The following is a 21710-nucleotide window of genomic DNA, read 5'->3' as shown; positions in this document are numbered from 1 at the left end:
TTTTAAAGATTTGTTTCTTTATTTGAAAGTCAGAGTGAGATAGAGGTCTTCCATCCACTAGTTCCCTCCACAATTGGTCCCAACAGCCAGAGCTATCCCAAAACCAGGAGCTTCTTCCAGGTCTCCCATGTGGGTGCAGGGGCCCAAGGATTTGGGCCATCTTTCTACTGCTTTCTCAGGCCATGGCAGAGAGCTGGATCAGAAGGGGAGCAGCCGGGGGCTTTACCTGCTACACCACAGTGCCGGCCCCACAATTATTTTTTCTAAGTTAAATGTTATACATACTATTATCTACACACTTACTTAGTTTACATTAATTACTTGAACCCAAACAGTTATATGTAAGAAAAAATTTTACATGAAGAATTAAGGATAAGACACTTAGCATGTTTTTACTTCTTTCCCCTTCCTGTGAATTCAAAACTTTTGAAATAAATTTAGATTTTATGAAAATTATATTACTATTCACTAAATATTTTAAAAATTCTTATAATAAATGCATTGCTAATTAATATAACTTAATAGTTTTATATTGTTGCCTCTAATCATTTCTATTTCTTCTGTTTAGAAATTAAGTCTTTTCATTTTTCCCTCCAATATGCTGCTGAGCCCATCCATACCTGAAATGAACTGCCAATTGTTTGGTACTTTGTTCAACCTGATACCTTGTTGAAAATCTATATTTTCTAGCTTTTGGTTGGTCTATATGTTTTAATTTTCCCAAATTAAAATTTATCATTTAATCATTTTAATGGAAGAAAAGATAAATATATGGACTTGTAATATAACTCTCCTTTAAGTCATTCAATTCTAGTTTTTGCATTCTGACCTTTTGTTTTCCAGTTTATTTCTCTTATATAATTGCCATTGTAATATTAGTGGGTGGTGGTATAGAGAAATTGGGAGAAATGATTCGATTTTAAACAGCTGAATTTTTAATAATACAGTATGTTTTTCATGTACCCTTGATGAACTCCATGTTGTTTAACATACCCGTCACAACAGTTCATCATAGCATGATAAACCCTTTCAAATTTGGCCTCTTTCTCTCTGTTCCTCTTCATCTTCTGCCGTTTTGCCCAAATCTCTAGTGATACTGACTTGTCAATTATCCAAACGTGCCACATACTTTTTACCGTTGCATATTATACAGATATTTCTTCCTTAAATATTCTCTGCAGCCCAGTGTTCACTGTAGCATGAGTCACACCAGCCAAGATAGAGAATCAACCAAAGTAGCTCAGGTAATGGGTACAGAACTACAGATAGAAAGAATTAGCTTCTAGTGTCCTATAGCACAGCTGGGTGACTATCATTAATAACTGAATGTATATCTCAGCATAGTTAAAGAGAATTTTGAAAGGTATCAACACAAAAATAAATGAGGTGATAGATATGCTAATTACTCTGGAGCCTCATACAGTTATCAAACTATAACACTAATCCATATTCTATACATACATGTATAATATGTATCAAAGTAAATTTAAAATTAGGAAACAATTTTTCTCAGTGTTGAAAATGTAGTTCATGAAGCAAAGCCAAAATGTCACTCATTTAAAATATTATCCATATTCTGGGGGAAAAAAGCAACCAATTATTCATCTGGACCCTGAACATACTTGTTACAGTGTAACCATATGTTTAATTGAATGTGTGGAATTCTCAAGTACTCTCATATTTAAATCAGATGTTTCTGGCATTGTAATAGGCCCCATGGTGTATTGTAAGGAAATATTGTTGGGTGAAGAAAATAAGTTAAAAATGCATGTCTACTTTATAGGAACATTAACTGGAAAAAGCCATGCTAATTCATTAAATAACTACAACATGCTAATTAAGCAAATTGTTAATTATATCACTTGATATAACTAAAATTAAACAAAATGAATACTTACTACAGTGTTATTGCCACTCTGCTCCTTGATTAAGCAACAACTTGTCAAGGTTCTTCCTGCTTTCTCATTTATAGTCCCCTCTGGATCCAATTATCAGAACCAGTGATTTTTTTTTTTTTTCAAGTAGCTAAACCAAGAATTTTCTTAAAGGTTCCTTTCAACTTACCATTCCTTCTCCGCATTTTGTCCCAGGAAAAACCAGGCCAACATCTTTAGAATTGTAGTATAAAAACATGCTTTTGCATTCAACAGTGTCATTCTGCTTTGCATCCTTAAGATGATAGATCTTGTCTTCCCCAATGAGATTGGAATGATGTCCTCCCGTACAGAATATCTTTCCACATTTGATGTCTCTGAGGAAAGGAAAGCATTTTCAGACTTGAGACCAGAACTATGCCTTTAGAGATTAGATTTGTCAGCAGGTTAAATAGGCAGAGAAAACCACTGAACACTTTACGTCTGACCCTGGGAACACAGATGAGTAGGTAAGGAGTGTAAAAAGATAAACATTGCTTTTTGATTTCTTTGTGATTCTCATAGGTAACATACCCTCAAGTTTACAGAGGATATTTCTTTTTTGCAATTTGAATTAGCATAGCTTTAACTGAGAGAGAGACCAAGATTTTCTTCACATGCTTCTAAGCAGAGAGTGCCTCAGTTGGTTCTGACAACAACTGGCCAGGTTGCTATTGTTTCAACCCCCGTTTTACAGGGTAGGTGGTCACTGAAAGCAGGGGAAGTTAAGTGACTGTGGATTTCCACTCTGTTTAGCAGCAAAGTAGAATTGACCATGGGTTTTTGTCGTGGTTGTTTTCAGTCTAAAGCCTGTCCTGCATGTAAAAAGGCTTGCAGAATGTCAGTAACAACCTTGAAAACAGGGCTGTGCTACTGTATTTTTAGATCAGATCTAACTTTAAAATTCTCCCTCTCACCCAATATCAGTTTCTACTTTACTTCTTTATTTCCCTCTTTCTCTTCCTGTTTTCACTGTATTCCCCCACCCCCTCTTCTGGTACCATTCTTTTCCTCCTTTTCCAAGCTTCTTAAGGTCCCCCACCTCACATTTCTTGTTGGCATTGCATGACTCTCACCAGATAAATGCAGTAAATAAATACCAGTCAACCTCCTCAGGGTTGTGTGCACTCTCCCTCCCTGCATTCTCTACGAATGAGGTGTGCAGCTGTTGGAACTGGAGCCCTTCTGATTTTGCAAAAACATTATTAAAGGGCACTTACTTCTCTTCACAGGGAACTAATCTGTTGTCTTTGCTTTTGCAGTATCCAAATTTATTTCCTTTTTTATTCATCTTGTAGCATATATCAACACTCTCTTTTGCTCCTGGGGTGCAAAGTGGTATAAGTAAGAGAATGAAAGCATAACTATCACAAAAGACCTTATTTTTCTGATACTTTTCAACTTTTAGTATCAGGCCAAATCAGAGTGGTGAGGCACAGTGGCGTAAATACAGAACTTAAAAAACAGCCTATTGTGTCAAAAGGATATTTTAGGCTGGAGTAGAGATACTAGATATTAAAAAAGAGAAATACACATTAGTTCACATACTCATCCTGATGTAGCCAATTACTATAGAGGTTAAGATCAACAGATATTAGAGGTAACATCCAGAGAAATTCTAGATAATATCTTGGGACATTGCCACAGAGAATATTGGCTCCAATCTTGCTCCAAAGTCTTTCAGCAAAATAACAATTTGTATTTATTATCTTTATTAGTCATTCACTCCTATTGTCTCTTACCATGATCAAATAATTCAGAACACTGTTCACCCCGAGTGGGACATTTCCCCATGAAGCAGTAGCCTTCTTGGTTCTTACAAGGAAATCCATTGACTTTGAATTGGTCCTTAGGACATTCAGGGGAGTGGCCACTGCACACTTCAGGTAAATCACATTCATCTTTCACTGGTCTGCACACAGATCCTGCTGTTTTCAACTGTTAACATTAAACAGATGGAAGCTTGGACACATTTAGTTTAGTTCCATAATTGGGCAAAAAGGTGACCCATTTATTTTTTTCTTAAAGGCTTTAGAGATGGACTATTTTCAATTTCACTGAGAATTATTATTTGTAAATACCTTGGTTTTTAGAACAAAATTGTAATTTTGAGATTTGGAATTAGAACAGCCTAAAGTAAAATTAGAATGGATAAAACAGATAACATGGCAGGTGTTCTCATTTATTTTATCTTATTTTTATCCCTTGCTTCAGTCCATGCATTCCTTACCACAACCAGGCTAGAAAGTGCTTATGAGGAATCTCCATTTCCAAGAAATCAAATGTACCTCCTTATGAACTGGAAAAATACTGGCTTATTGCTGGAGATAACTGATTGCCATATTGCACCATTCAGCCTTTGAACAACCATCTATTCTCATTTCTGGAGAGATTTGGAGATTCATGATACATTGAGTTCACAATCAAGGTGGGTAAAAGAAGTATCAATAAACCTTTGCATTAAGTCATTTAAATTTCTTGTCATCTTCCTGAGGAGTATTTCTCCACCCATAAGCCATTTCACTGGCATTGGAACACCAGCCTTCCTTATTGACTAAGGCTAAATATGTTGGTAATGATTGAAAAAGGAGAAATAACAGTGTTGCTCATATGACATTACTCCAAAAATATCATGTTCTACTTATCCTAGCACTATCCAATGCTCAGAAGTTGCAGCATGTCAAAAAGGTAATGTTGGGTATTTGGAAGCCTAGTTTCATTCTGGAATCTGTGGTTCAGGGTCATCCCTTGGCCAGACAACTCTTTGATCCTAAATATACTTAAGTAGGAGATGTTTGTTCTCAGTTTAAGAATCTTACCTGACAAGATTCACAACACTCTCCTTCTGCACAAGTATATCCTTGTTTCAAAATACATTTGTGAGCTTCACAGCAAGGATTAGTGCACTCCTAGCAATAATCAAAAATTAAAGATCAGAAATTGGTTGGGCTTTGGCTCCTGTTTGAAGTTAATTAGTTTTGCTTTTCTATATTCTTTGAGCGATACAAATGTGTGATCCTAGGAGGTGATAATTAGATAAAGATAACTATTTGGAGCTGGTGTTTGCAGTTTTTACTGTGTTTCCTTCCTTCGTGGCTGTTGAATATTCCACAGCTAGTGCATCTAATTGGCAAAATCAGAAAATCTATAATTTATGATCTTTCTCCTGATGACTTCCATTCCCCGAAGGTCCTTCCCTATACCCAAGTTGATGTGGGTTAATACAACTTCTGTGTTTTTCTCAAGATGCTAAGTAGTCCAGCCTGACCTTAAAAGTAACAGGAGGATGATCACTTGGGCTTTGTCTAATCTAATAAAATTAAAAATATAAAGCAATTTCTCTGTATTCAGTCAGATAAACATTTTCTGAGTTGAAACTGTAAAATCATTCCAAAGAAACACACCATAATTAACAGTCTCTTCATATTTAATCAGAGACATCTGAAGAGTAGTTCTTATGATCACTGGTCAGGTCATTGTCCTATGAATATGGAGTCTCTTAATTTATGGCCTGTCCAATCTCTTTTGAACTGTACCAGGTCTTGTGCATAGATACCGAAACTGCAGTCCTTAGGCCAACAGCAGCAGAAGACTTGCAGGTTGGTGGGAACATAGACCCTCAGCCATTTTCAGGAAATCAAACCCCACATTTAATAATGGCCCCTGGTGGTTTATATGCATTGTTAATTTGGGTAGTAGTGGTCTAGAACACATGGTTATTTGATGCATTTCTGAAAGAAATAACTTCTATGTTGGGAGGAAAAACACGTGAGAGCTCCTTTAATTTTTTTTCCTCAAAGATGTTTTATAAATGTTCCAGAGACAGATTACAACAAATTTGTGAAAGGGTTTGAAAGTTTGTGGTCTAATAAAAAGTTTCTCCTAATGGGAACTGTCCAACTGTGATATAAAAGCTGGCTCTATAACATCATTAGTAAAACTCAGTTGACTGACTATTAAGATTTTGTAGAACAGATTCCTTCTGTGCACAAGAGATCAGATAATGACACCTGTGGGCAATTCTCACAAAATGAGCCAATTATATAAACCAGGCAAATATGATGTTGCTAACCTCAAGATCATTATACACAATTCATGACTTGCTAAGGAGCCTTGAAATGAATCTGCACCAAGAGATAGAAAAGCACAGGATTTTTAATAGTTATATCCCTGCCTGAACATCAGCTTTATAAAGACAGCATCATTTGTAAGTACCTGAACAAGGCCACAGTCACACTCTTCTCCCTCATCCACTTTCTTGTTTCCACAGTAAGGGATATCATATGGTTTGTCAGGAAGCGGAATATTGAGCATACATGTTGGTTTGTAATCCTCCAGGTATTGCTGGTATTGGATTTGGCTACATTTACTGAATTTAAATGCAGGGATGCTAGAAATAGGGTAAGGGAAATAGATTAATCCTATCAATGCAGAGTGGTGCAGTTTCTATGAAAGTCCTATTATATTTGTGCTTTTTAAAATCTTTATACAATGTTCGGTGTTAGAGCAAATCTATAGTATTTGAAATATTCTCAAAACACAGTTAATACATACAATTTAAGCAATGCAGCCACCACCAATACTTCCTGAAGCCCACAATTTAGACTGGCTCCCTGACCTTACAGATCTCTTCTCCCTTTTAACTTGAAGTAAGCCATATAATTGTTTATCATCCTTGCAAGGTTATGAACTTCCTAAAGCAAGGAATATTTCATGTTCAATTTAGAATTAACCACTAGTTAACACAGTGGTAGAAATACATAGTTCTTTAAAAAGTATGTGATATTATGAGGTAGTTTGTTTAAAAAAAAAAACCTTTATAAAGAATGTGACATATTTGTTTTGACACTAAAATAAACCTTCTTTCTATCTTCCTTTTGTTTTTGCCCCATTGACATTATTATTGATGCTATGATTGAATAAGAAGGATTTTTAGGATTTTGATTCTATTAGAAGGGGATGGTAGGACTCTAAAAATATTACTAATTATATAGCTGATTAGATATCAATTACTAATTTTCTACTCTATTCCAGTCACTACATTCATTTTATCAATACGTGGAAGCATGAATCATCACTAACATGCACTGTTCTTCATGTATACCATGCATTAGGTGCATTGGCCATGAAGGGGTTCAAATTGGTGTAAGACTTAGAACCAGACCACATGAAAACTCACAGGATTATTGATGAATGCATGCATATTATTGGTTATTTAACTATTTATGAATTATCTATCACAGTGAGTACTTGGAAAGGTTGCCTGAGGCTTTTCTAGACAATGGTAATATAAGAGTGATCAAAACAGAGAAAGTCCTCTGACATCAAGGAGCTTATATTCTAGTGGAAAAGTAAAATATTAAGCTAACTATGTAAAGCATAGAATCTGCTAAGGAAAAAAAAGGGTAGAAAATGACAAGATGCATGTGAGACAGAGCAGAATTAAAAAGTTGGATCAAGTAATTGGGAAAGACTTTGCTTAAAATGATATTTGAGTAAAAGTGTGAGGGAGGAAGTTGCAGCTTATAGCAAAGATGACACACAAGGCAGAGAGTCTATTCCTCTTGGAAGCACCTTGGTGGAGATTAACACTAATGGATTGTAGTGTACTTTTGCAATTATCCAAGTGGAGTTTTAGAATGTGTCTTACTGGGGCCAGTATTATGGCATAGCAGGTAAAGCCAGTGCCTGCAATACCTGCACCCTGTATCGGTTCCAGTTCATGTCCTGGCTACTCTCTTTCTGATCCAGCTCCCTAATGGCCTGGGAAAAACAGTGAAAAATGGCCCAATTGTGTGGGTCCCTGCCACCCATGTGGGGATCTGGATGAAGCTCTTGGCTCCCGACTTTGTCCTTGCTCAGCCGTGGCCATTGCAACCACTTGGGGAGTGAACTGGCAGATGGAAGTTTCTCTCCTTCTCTCTCCCTTCCCTCCCCCACCCTGTTACTCATTCAAATAAATAGATCTTAAATAAATTAAATAGATCTTAAAGAAATCTTAAAAAAATTCTTTCACTATGTCACTGCAAAGGGACACACATAACAGTTGTTCAGATTTGGCCTCAAAAGAAAAACTCCTTTCTCTACCAGGTTTTGTAGCAGACCTTCCAGGGAATTATGCTGGATAACAGTATATTCCTACAATAATGAAATTTAACCAAAATCCACTCATATAATACTTAGATGTATTCTCTATATGGTTTGAGCCTCACCTTCCACTACTATCCATCACACATTTTCCTAATGGGCAGGTACACGGAAATGCATCATGGTCCATCCCAAGATTATGCCCCAACTGATGTGCCATCCTGTTTGCAACTATATTCAGATCAGGCAAGAGATCCTGGTTAAAATAAAATGCATGTTAGAAATTTCTAGAAAAGAGAGCATAGAGCATACTCTAGTAGATAGTTTTTTAGCTATTGCTAAAAATAGTTAATTAGTATCCATTTGAGAGGTCATCATCTAAATTACCTCCCTCCTCAACATGTCAGTTTTTAAATTATATAGTGAAGTCAGGGAAATGACATTTTAAATACATAGAGCTCCAGAATTTTGAAATACTTTTTTATGGTGTAGTAATAATCATTGTTGGATTCTACAGATTTATTAAAAAAAAAGATTTATTTATTTGAAAGACAGAGTTTACAGAGAGAGGGAGAGACAGAGAGGTTGGTCTTCCATTCGCTTATTCACTCCCAAAATGGCCAGAGCTGGGCCAGTCTGAGGCCAGGAGCCCACGCACTTGAACCATCTTCCACTACTCTCCCAGACACATTAGTGAGCAGCTGGTTCTCAAACCAGTGTCCATAGGGGATGCTGGCTTTGCACGTGGAGGCTTAACCTGCTACACCACAACACTGGTCCCAGATTCATACTCACACTCATAAATAGCTAAATACTACTAACTGAATTTACTGTGTTCTGAATACTTATGTCTCTCCAGAACTGCAAACTTTTAAGGGTTGGGAAGTGCCCTCAGAAGTCTGGGAGCAGAGCAATCAGAAGTGAGATTAGTATCCTTATAGAAGAGCCCCCTTCCCTTTTCTGCCTTGTGTGGACAAAAGGAGAAAGCATCAACTAAGAGACTGAACGTGAGCCCTGACCAGATAGCAGTTGTGCTGGTGCCTTGCTCTTGGACTTCACAGCCTCCCGAACTCTGAGAAATAAATTTCTGCTGTTTATTAGCTATGCAGTTTATGATATTTTGTCATAGACTGATGCTGTGTACAATACAACAGCATTGATTGTTTTCTCTTTATCAGTTTTTAATCTATAACATCACATATAACACTCCTACTTCATCTTGGCTAAAGAGGTTCTATTGTGAGGAAACTCAAAGGCCAGAGATAAAAAATCCATAGCAGAATTGGTTGTTACCTTGATGCACAGTTAGGTTTCATGTTTTCATCTCTACATGTCTAAAAATCAATTTCCAAAAAAAGAGTAGGATACCATGTTGCTATATAGTAATTAAAAAAAAAGCCTCTTAATTTTGTTACTCTACCCAATTTATATGAAGTTTAAAATGTGTCATGGACCTGTTATAGTACTATAAGTGAAGTAGTAGCAGCCTATATCATATTATATTGCTTATATTGTACTAAATGCAGTTTTTAGGTTACTAAAACACCATAGGCAGGGGCTGGTGTTGTGGCGTGGTGGGCAAAACACCACCTGTGATGTCAGCATCCCACATGGGCACCAGTTTTTGTCTTAGCTGTTCCACTCCCAATCCCACACCCTGATAATGGCCTGAGAAAACATTAGAAGATGGTTCACATGTTTGGGCCCCTGCCACTCACATAGGAGGTCCAGATGAAGCTCCAGGCTCTTGGCTTCAGCATAGCCCAGCCCTGGCCATTGCTGCCACTTGGGGATTGGACCAGTGGATGGAAGATCTCTTTCTCTCCCTTTCTTTTAAAAGTGCAGGCAAAACAAATGGCATAACAATTTCTATAAATTAATTATGTAGTCATTTTAGTAAGTACTAGCTTCTAAGTTTGTGGTCTTAACAAAAATGAACTGGGCGTAGTAACAACTAGGAAACAAATACGAACCATCAGGTCTTCAGTTATTTCTCAGGATACTTGGACAGCATTTAACAGAAGTTTAATGACTTGGAAGGGGTTAAATAAGGGGGTTCAACAGTTCATAGATTTATTCTTTCTTAAAATGAATTACAAGCCTGTCTTGATTTGATATATTAAGTGTTTTAGTACTTCTTTTTGTCAGCACAAGAACAATTATCCTCATTTGCTTAATAAGCTATCAAGTTTTATGTTCATTACTGTCCTTACAAATAACTTTTTATAAAAAAAGATTTTATTTATTTATTTCGGAGGTAGAGTTACAAAAAGAGGGAGAGACAGAAAGTTCTTCCATCCACTGATTCACTCCCCAAACGGCCGCAACAGTCAGAACTGGGCCGATCCGAAGGTGGGAGCTTCTTCTGGGTCTCCCATCTAGGTGTAAGGCAGCTGGATTGTAAGAGGAGAACCCAGGACACGAACCGACACCTATGTAGGAAGCTGGTGCCGCAGGCAGAGGTTTAGTCTATTTTGCCACAGCGCAGGCCCCAATAACTACATTTATTAAATAAGAGAACTTGCTACTTGTATTTTGATCTGTAACCGATTTTTTTTTTTTTTTTGACAGGCAGAGTGGACTTTGAGAAAGAGAGAAAGGTGTTCCTTTGCCGTCGGTTCACCCCCCATTGGCTGCTGCGGCTCACGCCACCGCACAGATCCGAAGCCAGGAGCCAGGTGCTTCTCCTGGTCTCCCATGCGGGTGCAGGGCCCAAGCACTTGGGCCATCCTCCACTGCACTCCCAGGCCACAGCAGAGAGCTGGCCTGGAAGAGGGGCAACCGGGACAGAATCCAGCACCCTGACTGGGACTAGAACCCAGTGTGCCGGCGCCGCAAGGTGGAGGATTAGCCTAGTGAGCCGCAGTGCTGGCTGGTAAGCGATGTTCTTTTAAATTCTGGAAAGCACTGGCTTACCTTTATTAGTCATCTGTGGTTTTTTGAAAACGTTTCTTTTCTCATTCAATAAAAGAAATGTATGTATTGTCATGACATGTCTATGTGGGAATACATGACAAAATATACGTGTGTCTGTTTCAATGCAGCATGTTCCATTATGGAAATTTAGATCAAACTTTTCAAGTTTGTAATATAACAAATAAATAAATGAATAAAATACAACCTACCTTAATTACACTGGAGGAAGAATAGGGCAGGCACATACCCTTTGGATAAGAAATTCCTTGGGCATTAGTGTAAAGCCACTTCCCACTATAAACAAGATACAAATACAAATACAAATCTAAGTTACTAATTTTACTAACACAGAGATCAAAGTACAGTGAACTACCCATGACCATGCTAATTTCCTGGCATATGAAAGTATATTTTTATTTATGGAGTCCTGGAATCAAGGAAGAAATCAGTGCTATTGAGCTTATTTTCAACTTTTGATATACTAGAGACACTGAACAAACCAATGCAATCTTTAATCTTATTTTTTGCTTTTGACAATTTCAATTTGAGTCCCATTTTACTTGACTCTAGTCTATTCTGCACTCAGCTCTGGATAGGAGCACTTAAAAGAAAAAAAAAGCAAGCTAGTTAAATTACAAGCATTCAGAGGAAAAATGCAATGCAGTAAATGGACTTAATCACATGATCAATTTTTAAGACTTTAAAGTGGAGCAGGCATTGTGGTATAGCAGGTAAAGCCGCCATCTGTGATGCTGGCATCCCATAGGGACACTGGCTTGAGCCCTGACTGCTCCACTTCTGATCCAGCTCCCTGTCAGTGTGCCAGTGAAACAGCAGATAACAGTTTCTCTCTCTTCCTCTTCCTATTTATCTCCCTCTGTGTAACTCTGCCTTTCAAATAAATAAATAATAAAATAAAAAAAATCTTTTAATCGACTATGGAAACTCAAGGAAGATTTGGTAACTATACTGAAATATTTTTAAAAATTGTTCCAAGCCTCCAATCATAAAGTAATATCAAAGAAGGGGACATGTTGATTATCCTGTTTTGATCAGTGCATGTTTATAATAAACAGAAATATCACATTGTAGGCCATAAATATATATATATAATTATTGTAATAAAAATTTTAAGTGAAACAAAAACAAAAATGAATCATCATTAAAAAATAGGACCAAACCTGGATTACTTGAAAAGGCAGGTATAGATGTCTATATTATAGAGATCAAAATGATTTGATTCAAGGACAGCATTTAGAGTTGGACCACTTTAAATGGAACTATCCTGGGTTGGAGGACATCACTAGAAATGTAATGGGATTCAAATACAAGAAAGGTGGTTGGGCTAGATGGCCCTTTCTGTTTTTAACTTTAGATCAAGATGAAACACTCTATTTGCTTCTTTACTATTGGAACAATCCTGTCCCTATTTTGAATATGTCTCTTGCAGAAAGACTCTGAACATCTTGGTGAAAGTACAATCTAGAGTCTGCTTCTCTCAATAACACAGAAGTGACATCATAATTCCATGTAGAGTATCCTACCATTTCTAAATCTATGATAAGAAAGAAGGTAAGCTACACGAGAAGCTCAATACATAAAAATCCCACAATATGGTGTCCACTTGGACATGTAGTAGCATTTGCCTCCATCTTCCTATTTAAATATATCCAATAAGAAAAATTCTGTAGAAGTAAAATTTTATCACTTATACCCATTTAGATAGTTTTAGACTTATTAATTGAATATTTAAAAAAATATGTACAAGAAGAGGCACAGGGCTAATCATACCCACTATGAAGTTTATAGTAATATTTTTCCAGCTTTCAACCTCCATAATTTTGAGGCATGGTAGTATATCAATATCCAAATTCATGCCAGCAATAACTATAACTTTGGAGATATATGCTGTAGGCCATCACAAACATGAAAATCAGGGATAATATTACCTTGGAAGTATTGTTCCCTATCATCAATATGCCAAAGCACTAAACCTGACCTTGCACCACAGGCTTTCGAAGCTCCAAGTTTCTGAGTTCAGACTGAAATTGATGGTCCAGATAATACTAGGAAGAAGGTTAGGAGGCCCTGTTTTGAGACCTTGGGCAAAATACTAGTATTATAGGTCAAGTGGAGTAAGTGAGTACCAGGGGCATCAGAAGAGGTGCTGAAAGAGGCCATTGCTCCTAAGTAGTTCTTCCGCAGTTTAACATCCCTCAGATAATAGGGCTATGTTGAACATAAGGTTTTATTAAGTTCAGCTCCACAATTATTTATCACATCCTTCTAGCCTCAGGACTTTCATGTATTTTGAATATAGAAATGATTTTAAAATGGCTCCCTTTGAAAGGGAATTAATAGCTCAGCACTCTAAATACCTTTAAACTTTTACTTAGGAATATGAATGCTATGGCCAGTTTAAAACATCAGAGTAGAAAAATGGTCTTGAAGGGCTGGTAACTGAGCGGGCACACTTTGAGGATGAACAGTGTTCAGAGTGAGGTACTTCCTAGAAAGTCTGGCTTTGGACCAACACTGGAATGGCACTAATGCTGATAAATAATGTAAAGAATTTTGAAAAGTATGATATTTTCAACTATTCCCAAGGATGTGAACATAGCAAATTTTTTTTCTAATCTCCATCAATACAAAAAGAAAAATTGTTCAGTGGCACATTAAGAAATTTTCTGTGTAGTTAGAAACAGCATTTTATGTATCTAAAGTATCCAAAAGTCAAATACTTTAAACAATGTCATTGTGGTGTAGTAAGAAAAGCCCCCTCCTGCAATGCTGGCATCCCATGTGAGCCCTGCTTCATGTCCCTGCTCCACTTCCAATCCAGCTCCTTGCTCAGGGGCTGGGAAAAGCAGCAGATGATGGAACAAGTGTCTGTGCCCTTGCCATTGACATGGGAGGCCTGGATGAAGCTTCAGCCTGGCCCAATGCTTGCTGTTACGGCCATCTGGGCAGTGAACCAGGTGATACAAGATGGATCTCTCACTCTCTTTGTAACTCAGATTTCAAATAAATATATATTTTTAAAAAAGGATTTTGTTGTTCTCATTTGTTTTCTTTTTAAATATCCAGTTAAGTCATGCAGGGAACAAGTGTTGTCACATACCTGAGTAATATACCATGATCAAAATTCTTCCTTTTTTTAAGGGTTGTTTCTTGCCAAGCTGAAAAACGTAATAAGGTGGTTTTTATATTTGAATCCGGTTCTATTTTATCTCCTTTTGTCCATATTTCAAGGCCAACCAATGTCACATGGATCTTCAAGGTTTTATAAATCTGTTCGAAGAAATCAATTTTCACAAAATCAAGCCACCCCACAGAAAAGGATCTGCATGTCCCCCATGCTGCCCAAGCCCTCCCTCCCTTCTACTCAACTTGGGTATGGTAGATAGGGGGCCAGAGTTGCTGAGTGTTCATAGAGAAAGTAGACTGATTTCTATTTTACATGCTTTGGAGTTATTGTTAAAAACTAATCAGAATTAGTTTCTAAAACAAAAAAATATGTTTTAAAAGGATAATAAATATTAGGTCAAAATGGAAAAAAATATAACTGCAAAGAGTCATTTCATAACTATGAGAAACATGCTTCTATATATAAAGATTTATTTTTTTATTTGAAAAGCAGAGTTATAGGTGCTGGGTTCTAGTCCTGGTTGCTCTCTTCCAGTCCAGCTCTCTGCTGTGGCCAGGGAAGGCAGTGGAGGATGGCCCAAGTGCTTGGGCCCCTGCAGCTGCATGGGAGACCAGGAGGAAGCACCTGGCTCCTGGCTTCAGATTGGCTCAGTGTGCCGGCCATAGGGGCCATTTGGGGAGTGAACCAACGGAAGGAGGACCTTTCTCTCTGTTTTTCCCTCTCACTGTCTATAACTCTATCTGTCAAATAAAAAAAAAAAAAAGAAAAGGAAAGAAAAACAAGAAAAAGAAAGGCAGAGTTACAGAGAGGTGAAGGGAGACAGAAAGATTCCCCCAATTGATGGTTCACTCCTCAAATGTCTTCAACAGCTAGGGCTGGATCAAGCCAAAGCCAGGAGCCTGGGGCTTCTTCCCAGTCTCCCACATGGGCGAAGGGGACCAAGTATTCGCAATATCTACCACTGCTTTCTCAGGCCCACTGCAGGGAGCTGGATCAGCACTGTCTGTTACTCTAGCTCTCAAATAAATAAATAAAAAATCTTTAAAAAAGTATGTCAACATTTGTGGGGACCAGGTAAAGAATAAAGCATTCACTTTCTTCCTGATACAGTATTCCTATATCCTATTTATAAAACAAATGCAATTATATGTCCACACAACTGTGTACACATATTTAAAGCAGTTGTATTCATAATAGCACAAAACTGCAGACACAGCAAATGTCTTACAAATGATATATGAATAACCACTGAACTAGAGAGCCCATTCCTTACAATGTCTTCTTATGTGGCCTTGTTATCCTAGATCCAGAAGTCTTAGGAGTCAGCAAAAAAAAAAAAAAAAAAAAAAAGTATACAGTTCACAATTTAAAGTTTGTAGACCATTATAATTTAGAAATAGTCATCATTTTAATAGATTTTGCTTAAATAGTTACTGATTTTTGTGTCAAACCTTTGGCAATAAATTATAACTGGAAAGCCTTTTAAAAATGCAAAATTGTGAAGTAGTGACATATATAGTAGTAAGATTTAGTTTGTATATGATTGGTTTTCCAACACTTTGTATGTGGCTTCATAAAGTTTGTGATCAGAAACTCATTTAAATATAAACTGCATTTTCTTAGAAAACAAAAACTTGGAGCTCTGATTTTTTGCTCTGATTTTTACTAATTAGTCTACTAGGTTATTTTTTTGTGTTTGAATGCCTCAGTATTAGGGTGACTACTGCAACAGTTCAGAAGAGAACTACCCTAACAGCTTCTTTGTATGTGTTTTTTCAGCTTGATTCAAACTATTTTGAACCTTACCAAGTTGACAAAATTCACCATTCCCCAAATTCGGTGCCTTAGTTTGTCATGAGGATGACTGTTCCTACGGTACTGGAAATAAAAACATATCAATGTTAATTAGTAATAACCACTTAATAAAAATTCAACACAATCTTTTTTCTTTTTATTTATTTGACAGGTAGAGTTACAGACAGTGAGAGAGAGAGAGAGACAGAGAGAAAGGTCTTCTTTCCTTTGGTTCACCCTCCAAATGGCCACTATGGCTGACACTGTGCTGATCTGGAGCCAGGAACCAGGTGCTTCCTCCTGGTCTCCCATGTAGGTGCAGGGCCCAAGCACCTGGGCCATACTCCACTGCCATCCTGGGCCACAGCAGAGAGCTGGAGGAAGAGGAGCCACCAGGACTAGAACCCAGCACCCATATGGGATGCTGGCACCTCAGGCGGAGGTTTAACCAAATGAGCCACGGTGCTGGCCCCAACACAATGTTTTTTCATTATGAGACATTATAAGGAAAAAATCAAAGCATTGGAACAATAAAGAAGAGGTCTACTTCCAATCAGCTAAAAACTGAGCAACTACATAGCTATTTTATCCAAAAAAAAAAAAAAAAAGTTTCTATCTACGACAGTCTAGAGATGTCCTTTGGTTACTACTACTTTAAGATTTTCTTTTTACTTTGTCCTCTTTCCACATTCTATTGCATAAATTTTATTAAACCAGTTGGTTAGTGTTCTGTAGTTTATCATGTTAATGATATAGCACTTGTTGAAGTTTGAGCGCCCATTATACATTATACTACACAGAACAGCTACTTAAACAGCTCTCTTGTGCTCATGGTACCCACAAATTATGGAATATATAATCAAAAATATTCTGACAGTCTCTAAAGGATCAGAGGGAATGACACTTTATCAAACAGTGATTTGTAGCCAGTAGGGTATGGGGCAGGGATGCGTAGATGTGAACTTCCCACTTGTGTTGCCAAACATTTACAAAATTGTTGGTGTTCTCAAGGGTCAGACATTTGTGTTCCATTCTTCCCTTTCAACTTGCTGGCTCCAGTGCTGGTACTTACAATCATATCCTCACCTCCTTGCCCTGTTTCGAACTCCTCACATTGCTTCAACATACATAAATTCCTCAACATGTTTCCAAAAGATACCCTTGGTTTTTCTATTCTCTGACTGGCATGCTCTTTCTACTTTTCCCTTAATATGTGTATGTGTGTGTGTATGTGTGAGAATGGGTTCTTCAAAATATTCATAGAAAATGCATATTGTGGAAATACTAGACATGGATTTCAAAGTGTTTTTTATACCAAACTGAATTTATCTTTTAATTCCACTTTTTCATGAACTTCTGAAGTACCAAAATGTATGTTACAGTTACATATATTTACTTATACATACTATTTTATCTTAATGTTTATTTTTTATATATTACTTTATATAAACAAATATGTTTAATATTCAGAATCTAATATATTGGATACTCTGTCAAATGAGAGTGAATAATTTATCATAAGACTGCTCTAAGATATTACTTAAATATTTCAAGAATATTAAAGCAGAAAGTACTACAGCTATGCATACAAGGTCAGACTAATATATCTGAAATCTCATCAAGCAAAACTTTCCCTAATTTGAAAGATTTAATATTCATTTTTAAAAACTGTTATTAGTATTTACTAATAAAGATATTTTTTTAAACTTTTATTTAATGAATATAAATTTCCAAAGTACAGCTTATGGATTACAATGGCTTTTTCCCCCCAATAACTTCCCTCCCACCCGCAACCCTCCCCTCTCCTGCTTCCTCTCCCCTTCCATTCACATCAAGATTCATTTTCAATTAAATAAAGATATTATTAAGAACAAAGTTTTCAGGGCTAGTAATATGGTATGGCAGGCTAGCCCACCACCAGTGATGCTGACATCCATGTCAGCACTGGTTCAAATCTTGACTATTCTACTTCCAATCCAGTGCTGTGCTGATGATCCTGGGAGGGTGGCAGAGAATGGCTCAGCGTGTTGACCCCTACCGTCCATGTGGGAGACAAGAATGGACTTCCAGCTCTTGGTTTTGGCTTGGCTCAGCCCTGGACATTGCAGCAATTTGAGGAGTAAACCAGTGATTGGAAGATATCCCTCTCTCTCCCTCGCTCTTTGTGACTCTGCCTTTCAAATAAAAATATAAATCTTACAGAAAGTTTTCTCATTGTCACAAACATGTTAATGTTCTTGATAACATGCTAATTTAATAATTTAGTGTCTAGAACTAATTCATTAAATTTTTGACGGTTGTTTTTAATGTGTAAAAATTTATCTTAAATCAATATAGATTTTACTTTTTTCTTATTTATCAGCTAGAATTACCAGTAGTAACATTGAATAAAAATCTGTATATTTTCCCAATTTTGGTGGAAGAACTTCAAATATTTTATTACTAAATTTAATGTCCATACAGAATAGGAATTCGTAAGTTTCATGTAATTTTTCTACTTCTTACATGCTGAGCATTTTACTATATCATGGATGACTGAAAAATTATATATATATACATATATATAAATATATACTTATATATTATATATTTGAGGTACTTGATAGACAATGATTTTTAAAAAACATCAATGTCAAAATAAAGCAATATTTACTGAGATAAAATTGCATTTCTAAGCGGCTTTTTTGGATATGTGATGGACTGTGCTTGCAAATACTTTTAGGACATTGTAGTTGTGTTTGTAAGTGGAATATGCCTATAATTTTATTTTCTCATAAGCCTATTATCTGGATTTGCTTTCAGCAGTGTGGATTGTTACAGTCATGACTCTGAGAGAATCACTCCACCAGATAACTTCACCCATGTCTAAGTTTCTCCCAACATTGATTCTAGGTTTGATTATATGACTTCCCTAGGCAAATCAGACAGTTGTAAACATATAGGGAGAAGATGGAAGACGCCTTGCACAGTGGAGCCTGGTCTCTTTCTTAATGTTTTAGTGCCTAGCTATGATGTGAGGAAGTGCAGAATAGCCTGATAAAGACCTAAGATCAACAGAAACTCAGTACCACAGACCAGACATGTGGCTGAGGCCATCCTACCCCAGACTATCAACCCAGCCACTAGACAGGGCAGTGGCCTGAGTGACAACCCCCACTAGTATAATAATTTATAAAATAAGTGAGGAATTTTTTTTCTACTTTTATAGATCAAATTTTTTTGATTAGAGAAAAGCTTAAAAAAATTGTGTTTCCTCTTTAAGCCTGTTATTTTGATGTGTTTTTAGTACCATGTCGTTAGGCTATTTTGTGTATTTCTGGTAGTAAGCTATTACTTCTTTAATCTGTTAGTGACTCATTTATTCACTAATAATAGGCAACATATCTCTTTGTTCCAGTTGATTTTTAAGGAGTTTTTTCTTCATCTTTGATATTCTGCAATTTTTCTACAATGATATCTGATTGACTTATCATTCCTTTATTTCTGAAATAACATCAAGAGTTGTCTCTGGTATTATCTTGGATTGTTTTTCTGGAATTACCTATTTGTTTCTTCACTGAGAGGGAGAAAGGATGAGAGACACAGAGCACTCCCATTTGTAGGTTTACTCCCTAAATGCCTGCAACAGTCAAGGTTGGGACAGGTTGAAGTGGGAGCTAGGAACTCAATCGAGGTCTCCCATTTGGGTGGCAAGAATCCAATTACTCGAGCATTAACACTGACTTTAAGGATCTGCGTTGGTTGGAGGCTGGGATCATTAATCAGAGATGAAAATCAAATGTAGGCACTCAGATATGAAATGCAGGCATTACAACAAGGTACTTAACCATTTTGAATCCAGAATGGAACTCTGATGAGAAAACATTTCTTACTATACAAGAAGTACAACTGTAGCTTTATAAAATACAAGAGAAAAATGTCATCTGAAAACTTACCACGGTGTCATCAGCAACAATGAACAGTTCAATATACTTTTCTTTATGGTTGTTCTGTAAATTTATGGAAAATGCAATGAAGCATGATCAACATTTTTCATCTTAACATTTTAAGTTGAAAAAAAGCTAACATTTTCAAGGTAAGAAATGTTAATATAATTATTTACCTAACTTTCTGATAAATATCTAATTTTATTATAAATTTATCTAAGACCAACTATATTATTAAAAATCTGTCCTTAAACATATTTTATAATCCTAAATATATAATACTTGATAATTCTTACCTTCTTCAGTATTTCAGTTCAAATCATAATCATAAGTCAAGTTTTTAACATTTGATTTTTTTAATTTACACAGTAAAGGCTTCCTAAGTAAAAACACCCATATATACCCTACAGCCACAACAGGACTTCCAGGATTGACCGTATTCTTTCTGCTCAACCAGCCTCCTAATTTGCCATAATCTCAATTCCAAGGAACAAATAAATATTAATAATCATAGATCTTTTTATAAAGCATAAATATCATGAATTCTGCTAAGTTGTCCACTTTCAGTGCAAATACAGAGGCATATAAGTATTCTCTGAAGATAAACCTGAGGCCTATCTTTCCAAGATTTGACTAAGTCATGCTCTTGTAGACTGAATAATTTAATAAATAAGTAATTCAATCAATACACATGTTAGACATCTAGTATGTTTTAGACTGTTTATATCACAAACATGCAAAGAAAATAAACAATCATGTAGCTTACAATCTAACAACTAGTAGGGACTTCAAGGAATATGAACTAGTTGCATAGAAAAGCTTTAACACAAAGGACTTCAAGCAACCTTCTACCTGAAATGGAATTTATTTCTCTTAATTTTCCACAACCACCAGAACATTTGGCCTGATGAAAGATGAAGTTTGTTTTGTCATCAAACCCCTTCCCCTGCCCTCGCATCCAAAATGACAAGGAAGGCAAGGAATGACAATTATCTAGGATACATTTCATTACATTGCAAATGTCATTCTTTACAGTCACCTACAGTCCTAAAGTTGTCAATCTATAGGTAGGGTTGAAGACTTCCGCCTCTCTTGAAATTGATAGAACTAAGATTTACTGTAGTGTGTGAATACTTTGTACATAATAAAAAGTACAAGAGCTTGAATTTAAGATTTCAGACCACTTGATTTTAAGATTTCAGAGTAGCTCATACCTATCAATAGCTGTATAGATTCTCTCTTCCTCAAGATTGTAAAGGAAATAAAAGATGTTTTTCTTATATTAAAGATGATTTTAAAAATAGAGTACTTGGGGGCCAGCATTGTGGCATAATAACTAAAGCCCACCTGCAGTGCCAGCATCCCATATGAGTGCTGGTTCAAGTCCCAGCTGTTCCACTTCTGATCCAGCTTTCTTCTATGGCCTGGGAAAGCTGTAGAAGATGGTCTAAGCCCTGGGACCCCTGCACCAGTGTAGGAGACCCAGAGGAGGCTCCTGGCTCCTGGCTTCAGATGGGTGCAGCTTCAGCCATTGCAACCATCTGTGGAGTGAACCAGCAGATGGAAGACCTCTCTATCTCTGCCTCTCTGTAACTCTGTCTTTAAAATAAACAAATAAATCATTTACAAAAATAGAGTACTCACTTCTTTTTGAGAGTCTTCCTTAGAGCTGATATTCTTTAGATGATTTTTTGCAGTAAAATTGAGCTCTGCACAAGAATAATTGGTTGAATACAGCACACTTGGGTTATATTTGAACACCAAATGCTCCCCCTCATCTGAGTATTTCACAGGTTCAATGAGGTATCTTTGGTCACGTATTCTGAAGAATCCTCTGGAACAATTGGGAATACAATAAATATTCAATAATTATTTCATTCCATCTTGTTTACTTCATCTTTTCTAAAAAGGGAAACCACAAGACCA

At 36.6% G+C, this 21710-nt stretch overlaps 1 protein-coding gene across 1 annotated transcript in view; it reads right to left on the bottom strand.

Annotated features, from left to right (window-relative positions):
- Positions 1 to 21710, bottom strand: part of ADAM7 (ADAM metallopeptidase domain 7) — a 52946-nt gene that overhangs the window by 13730 nt on the left and 17506 nt on the right. The window contains exons 5-15 of the mRNA XM_062213101.1: positions 21429 to 21618; positions 19794 to 19847; positions 15871 to 15942; positions 14038 to 14207; positions 11126 to 11210; positions 8126 to 8256; positions 6129 to 6303; positions 4733 to 4822; positions 3656 to 3851; positions 3134 to 3236; positions 2065 to 2251 (exon numbers count right to left, since the gene is read on the bottom strand). Of these exons, the coding sequence (XP_062069085.1) occupies positions 2065 to 2251; positions 3134 to 3236; positions 3656 to 3851; positions 4733 to 4822; positions 6129 to 6303; positions 8126 to 8256; positions 11126 to 11210; positions 14038 to 14207; positions 15871 to 15942; positions 19794 to 19847; positions 21429 to 21618 (1453 nt within the window). The remainder of the gene's footprint in view (positions 1 to 2064; positions 2252 to 3133; positions 3237 to 3655; positions 3852 to 4732; positions 4823 to 6128; positions 6304 to 8125; positions 8257 to 11125; positions 11211 to 14037; positions 14208 to 15870; positions 15943 to 19793; positions 19848 to 21428; positions 21619 to 21710) is intronic.

Source organism: Lepus europaeus, chromosome 16, assembly GCF_033115175.1.
Source record: "Lepus europaeus isolate LE1 chromosome 16, mLepTim1.pri, whole genome shotgun sequence".
Lineage (NCBI taxonomy): Eukaryota > Metazoa > Chordata > Mammalia > Lagomorpha > Leporidae > Lepus > Lepus europaeus.
Note: the sequence above shows the minus strand (reverse complement) of the source record. Positions and strands in the feature narration are given on the sequence as shown.